The sequence below is a fragment of the Notolepis coatsorum genome (genome assembly GCF_963971535.1).
Source record: "Notolepis coatsorum genome assembly, chromosome: 13".
In the NCBI taxonomy this organism is placed as follows: Eukaryota; Metazoa; Chordata; class Actinopteri; order Aulopiformes; family Paralepididae; genus Notolepis; species Notolepis coatsorum.
Window position 1 is genome coordinate 20,345,615 of NC_140177.1, and position 6,615 is coordinate 20,352,229.

At 44.5% G+C, this 6,615-nt stretch overlaps 1 protein-coding gene across 2 annotated transcripts; it reads right to left on the reverse strand.

The window, feature by feature from the left end:
- Positions 1-2,081: 2,081 nt before the first annotated feature.
- Positions 2,082-4,696, reverse strand: adcyap1b (adenylate cyclase activating polypeptide 1b; the record flags this gene model as incomplete). Of its 2 annotated transcripts, XM_084327348.1 has the most annotated exons (4): positions 2,082-2,265; positions 2,884-2,988; positions 3,369-3,503; positions 4,593-4,696. In XM_084327348.1, the coding sequence occupies 4 exons, from the start codon at positions 4,694-4,696 to the stop codon at positions 2,082-2,084; spliced, it is 528 nt and encodes a 175-aa protein (XP_084183474.1). The 2 variants fall into 2 exon arrangements, with proteins under 2 accessions (XP_084183474.1, XP_084183475.1); XM_084327349.1 differs by lacking the exon at positions 2,884-2,988.
- Between the last annotated feature and the right edge of the window lie 1,919 nt (positions 4,697-6,615).

Consider the following 6,615-nt stretch of genomic DNA (forward strand, 5'->3'; position numbering starts at 1 on the left):
TCTGGCTCGGAGCTACACCCCTCTTCTCTTACGCAACAGGCTCTCAATCGCCTCTCTCTTTCTCTCTCTCTCTCTCTCTCTCTCTCTCTCTCTCTCTCTCTCTCTCTCTCTCTCTCTCTCTCTCTCCTCCTCGTCTCACCCTCGCTCATCTCTTGATCGCTCTCTCTCTCTCTCTCTCTCTCTCTCTCTCTCTCTCTCTCTCTCTCTCTCTCTCTCTCTCTCTCTCTCTCTCTCTCTGTGTCTGTTACTTTCCACCACAGTCTCGCCTTGCTTCTCGTGGCTAGCTCACAACGCTCCTCGTCGCTCCGACACACTCCATGTAGAGACATCTAGCGCTGATCAGCTTTGTTATAAAAAGAAAGAAAGGGAAAAAAAACGAACCACAACAGCACTAGGTGAAATCAACACGTTTTATAGTACGGCAATCGATAGTAAGAGAGAAGGGGTCTGGTTTTTTAAATGCCACCGGGACGAAGGCAATCAGCGGAGGGGCGGGATGTGTCCTCGTGTGATATCATATCCACTATGAGATTAATAAAGGCGGGGTTGGGGGTGGGGTGGGAGGAGGGGGGGGGGGGGGGGGTAGTTACAATTCAACCAGTCAGTGCAGTACCAGTTTCCGCCACCTCTGTAGCCTCTCCTAATCCCCCTGCTCACACATCCCACTGGAACCGAGAGGGGAAGCGGTCTGTGGAAGCGAGGCTCTCCTGACGGCACTATCCGAACAGCACACAACAACGCCATGCAGTCTACCAGCACATTAGCAAGGTGTCCATCCCTGCATGCACCAATTAATAGGAAAATAACAGTTTACACATGGTCTACACGTCAACACCGCGCCTGGAGAAACACAGCAGAGAGACTAGAACTAACCGAGCTTTAAAGATGCAACCTTTCCTCTCCCTCCGCCCTATCCTCTCCTCGGACACTTCCCCTTCCTGTATCTCGGCGGATGCCGTGCACGGGGCAGATTCCTTTTTTTTTACCCCGCAAGGTGCCGCCCGAATGTGACCGAAGGCCGAAGCACACGAAACCGAGAACTTCCGTCGACTTGGAACAAAGAGAACGTGGAGATGAATATGCATATGAATCGTATACTGTACATAATACGCACAGAGGAAAAGGTTCTTCACGCAGGCCCCCGTCTCCTGTAGCTGTGTCTCTTAACTCCTACAGGGAAAGACTTTGGGAGGCTAGTGAGCAAGCAAGTGTTTTTTGTTTTGCCGCAAACTGTTGACTGCGACTCCTTTGCCACTGAGGGACTATACGGTCGTTCAAAGGCATTCTGTGTCCTTCTAAAGCCTCGCAAAAAAGGGACTCTCACCACCGGTTTGATGAATGACAGTTTGGGTCCATCAGTCATCCATCAAAGCTATGCGAGGCAGCTACTAAAGCCATCGGAATCTCGCTCCCCCCACCTCCCCCCAAGAGCGTCTGCGAGCTCACAAACCCCACACGTTACCCAGCAGGGGGGGGGGAGGGGGGGGGGGGGGGGAGATAGGGGGGGGGGGGGGGGAGATAGGGGGGGGGGGGTTCCACAAGGGCAACATCTATCATTTAGGGGGAAAATCCGGATGTGCCTCACACATAGCATGCTCACTGCTTCTTTAGGCCTGTTTGGAAAACAAACAACACTAAAAAAATAGAACGTTGGTTACAAAAATAAGTATAACATTCAATACTTTGATTGTCTTTTTAAAATCTATTTATTTTCTGCATATGTAGATGACCTTTAAAGATTTCAAGCGCATAATGTTGAAGGTGCACATTTATCTTTTTTTTTCTTTTTCTTTTTTTTATATATATAGAGAGAGAATGATTTTTTTTTCTTTTTTTTTTCTTTTTTTCAACATGTTGACATGAAAATAAAATATTGGGTCCACAACTGTGCGGTATCAAGTGCTTTTGTACAAAAAGAAAAACAATATTATTATTAAAATATTCATTTTAATGGCTTTACTTCATACATAAATACATGTTTAAAGAACACAGGCGCAATCCACTGTCTGGTCAGTAATATCAGGATGGTTTTATGATCGAGTATATATACACAGGAGGGCAGTTAGGGCGCTCTGAGGGCGCTACAAATAGGCAAGCCGACGTCCTTTGTTTCTTACTCTCTGTCTGTACCTTCTTCCCAGGACGGCTGCGAGGTATTTCTTCACGGCCATCTGCTTTCGATAGCGACTGTAGCTGTCGGTGAAGATCCCGTCCGAATGCCGTTTGGACAGCGGTTCCGATTCGTCCTCCACACTGCTGTCCTCACTGCAAGACAGGAGCAGAGCTCGTTAGGGGCGCCGGCTCTCTCACACATGAGCAGACAAGCACAGCAGGCGCACCTTGAGGAGGCGTTAGACCGCCAGCCCACTGCACGGTGTCATCACAAAGTTCCTTTAACGGTTCAAATTAGCTTCCTATCTTTTTTTTTTTCGTTGTCTAAAGACGAAAAGTTTGAAAATATATAAAAGACAACGTTAAAAATAGCAACCCATTGTATTTCCTGGCCATTGTTTCCTATAATGGCAATTTTTTTTCGGCGGTTCTGAGACAATAAAATCAATTCATGGATTATCAATTCATAATTGTTAGTGTTTTTCTTTTGTATTATTGTATATATTTTTTTGGTATATCTTGTAAACCTTTCCTCAATTCGTTAGAAACAAGAGCCAACCACCATCGCATTGCCACGCCACAACAAACAAAGAAAGAAAGAAAAGCGAACAATGTTTTTGCAGACGGTTGTAATAGATAGAAAAATTAAAAACACCCACAGAAATTACACGACACAATGTCAAAAGAGTGACAGAGACAGCGATGCAGCACCCTGGACAAAAAGGATGATGACGGCAGCGGCAGGTAAACGCTTATAAGAAATGCCCTTACCCTACACGTATTGTCATCAGAGAATGCAGATATTGTCTCGCTGATAACTGACCCAGGATCTCCCTCAAGGCTCTATCTAATTCTTCCTCAGCATGCCTCTCTGTTCTGAGATGATAAAACGCCAAACACATAGATCGTCAGTGACCAAGCGCAGACAAAATGAGCAAAAGTAGCCTAAAATGTGGCCCCGAAAGTCCAAATATTGCATAATAACTTTGAATTAATCTGAGGCGCCCTATGTGGAGTTATACGGCTATAAACTTTGCTCACATCCACCGGCTTTTATCCTTATCCTGGCGACCTGGCCTGTGTTTGCATCAACATTTTAGGCTACTGAATATGAAAATAACATTGAACAAATAACACGAGAAGAATTGGGGGAAAACAATGCAAAAGCCAACATTATCGCAACAGCAACACAAGTCATTAGAATGGAGTTGCCCTCCATCACTGGCTATATTGTGGTATTATAATATAATATTTACCTCTTCTCTGGAGGGTAGTATAGCGTGTACACGTCGTCATCCAAGGAAGGGGGGCTTCGTATAGCAATCTGATCGCTGTCAAAACCCATGTCGGATAATGAATTGCCATCTTCATCGAAGGCGTCGTTTTCAAGTCTGCGAATGGAAACATATTCAACGTTAATTTGCTATATTCTAACGCAGGATAATTCATCGAAACCTAAACACGTAAACAGAATCTAGTTGTGTTAAATGGGAATTAATAATAGGCCGAAGATCATTGGCAGAAGTGGCTATTAAAGGTATTTGCATCTGACACGAGTGAAAACGCGAGGAGAGGAAACGAAAAAGAATTGTAATATCTTTACAGGAAAATCCGTAAAAAAACAAATTATTGTACCTGTGCAGTTATGACCTTAAATAGCCTAAAATGTCTTGTTTGTTCTTTTAAAATTGCATGTCGCGAGGGACAAACTGTTTTTAACTCCAATCCGTTGGCGACTGTATATACAGGCTCAGCCTCATTAATTATTTAGGAATCAAGACAATGGCTGTGAAGAATATTGCATTTATAGGCCCCTCGAGCAACATTTCGATTTAAAAAAAAGAATGAGGAAAAAAAAGGAACCGCTATCAGCAATGAAAATTGGGGTCGTTGGAAATACATAGCTAAATTATAGATGTATTTTCCCCGACAAACGTGCATAAAAATCATAATAATTCTCCTGTGAATAGAGCGTTCCTATTCGTTTCGCCTCGCCTCTCTCCTCGGTGACGTCACCCCGGGGGCTATCCGTTGCATCGACTGCGCTCTCCGGTTATAATAATAATGAGGGGGATTCTGTGCGCCGTCCGTCCCACCGGACGGGTGTCTCTAGACGCAATCTCCACGGTTATTTTCCACACGCCAGAACCGGGAATCTCACGAAAACGTGTTCCCGTGGCGGTGAAGGACAAAATAAAATACCGTTTAATTCTGTGTGCTTAAAATAAAGACTTGCGCATTTCCTGCTGTATAATTACGCCACGCATATTTGAACTAAAAGTGCCCACAACATCCAAATTGTCCACCGTTGATTATGACTTTAGGATAGGTATAGCAATTCGTCACAGCAATTGCTAATACAAAAATAATGATAATTAGAAGTCAAGAAAGTATAGTTTAAAATCTCATTTAAATAGAAATCGACGGTCAAATAAAAAAATAAAATAAAAAGGCGTGTGAGAAGAAACGGCCGCACGTACCTAATCTTAGGGTAACTTAGTCCGAGAGGCGTGCAGTAGACGCTGTAGTGCATTATGATTCCGTAGACGAGCAAGACTAAAGTCGCTTTACTCGACCTGGCCATGCTGTTAGAGAATGAAAAACAAGAGAACAGCGTTAGACAGGTGCATCCATCCATCCACACGCTACACCAACATTCCTCAGATGAAATCAATAGGCGTGCACGTCGCTAACCCTCCTAGAACAATCCCAACACAAGTCATTAGAACAACATAAATCGTGTGTCCATGCATTCGTGCAGGAATTAGAATGTGTTTTCGATTCCTTCAAAAGTTTAAAGACTGCCCATTAATTAAATGCGACACCAATTCAATCCCCCTGCATGCATGGTGTTGGTCTCCGTGCACCAAAAGAAAAAGGGAGAAGAAAAAAAAGAACGAATTCCATAACTTAATCTTCATCGTATAGGATTTCTCGAAGCTTAAAGGAATTCGGAGCGAAATAACCGCTATATAAAAGCACGTATATACCTAATAGCAGAGGATGAGCAGAGCCGTTAGGGTGCGATGCGGGCGCGGCTGTGGTGCGTGTGAGAGAGAGAGAGAGAGAGAGCGAGAGAGAGAGAGAGATCTCGTGGCTGAAGCGCCTCGTCGTTACCGTGTTGCTGTCCCCCTCGGTGCTGCCCGGCGCACTTTTATACACAAATATATGACTAAACCAGTCGCCCTGGTGAACAAAAAAACTCGATGGAAAAGTACACCGTCCTACGTCTACATATCTTTGTTCTAAACTTTTTGTCCATGTGCAGCTGATTGCCTCGGAGTTTTATCCATGTATCGTGTGAGCCTTGCCTTTTTTTTTTTTTTTTTTTTTTTTTTTTTTCAATAAGTCACACAGATAGACGTCATCAAGCCTTCCTCCCGGAATATAATAGTAGGCTATGTTCCTTCCTCATCGATGCCCGTCAGACTCACCACCCCCCCCCCCACCCCACCTCTCAGATGGAAGTTTACTTCGAAACTTAATTTTTTTTTCCAGAAAGGGGGCGAATGCATACATTTATGAACTTTACACAGGCAGAGTCATGATGGTCAGCACAAATCATTTTCTCCCTCACTGTGCGACCACGGTGTGCCTCCTACGCGTCATCAATAACTCCAATTAGGCTTTTATTTTTTTATGAGTATATGGCTGAGCTGGGAAATGATAGGGAGTGATGATGGCCGTGGGGTTTCTGTGTCTCAAGAAGCATCACGATTCAGAGGTCCGCGGTGGTTTCAGCACCGGACAGCTCCCAAATCCGAGGGCCCTCTGCGCCTGCATGCAGGGCCCAGGGGGTTGGTTGGGGGAGCTGTCCGGTGCTGAAACCACCGCGGACCTCTGAATCGTGATGCTTCTTTTTCTTTTTTTTTCTTTCTAATCACATCTGATATTACTAAAAGGATATTGGAGCTCCGATTAACGACCATCACTGACTGGCAGCCCCGTCAATACATCGTTAAAATAAAGGAGGCTCGTGATGTGACGTGACGGACTGAGGAGCAGGATACAAGTTGCCACAAAGAGACAGTGGCTTTCTATAGACGTATACTGCCATAGATACCATACCATTGTCAGTCTACAGGATTTTGTAGTGAAAACTGGTATGAAAAACGATTAACGGCCAGATAATCTGTTTAGGCTAGATTTGTCTGGGCCTACAAAAACTGCATGGGCCAAGATTCGTTTATAATCCCGTATTCGTTGGGCTACGAATACAGACTATGGTTATAGGCGTATCCCCCCCCCCCTTAGCAATAGATGAGTCAGCATTCTATGCATCATCCATCTCATAGGACAAGCCCTTATCATACAAACATGGCCTCTATATAGACTATATACTACCACACCATTCATTGAAGGATTTGACGTGACGAGATCATTCACGTCAGCATGGTGTTTACTCTGACTCATGTCACCGTGCGGGGGGGCCTATCCCCAACTTTTGCTTTAGGACGTGATTCCAATAAAATGGCATAAGGTAAAAACCACATGGCGGGGTTT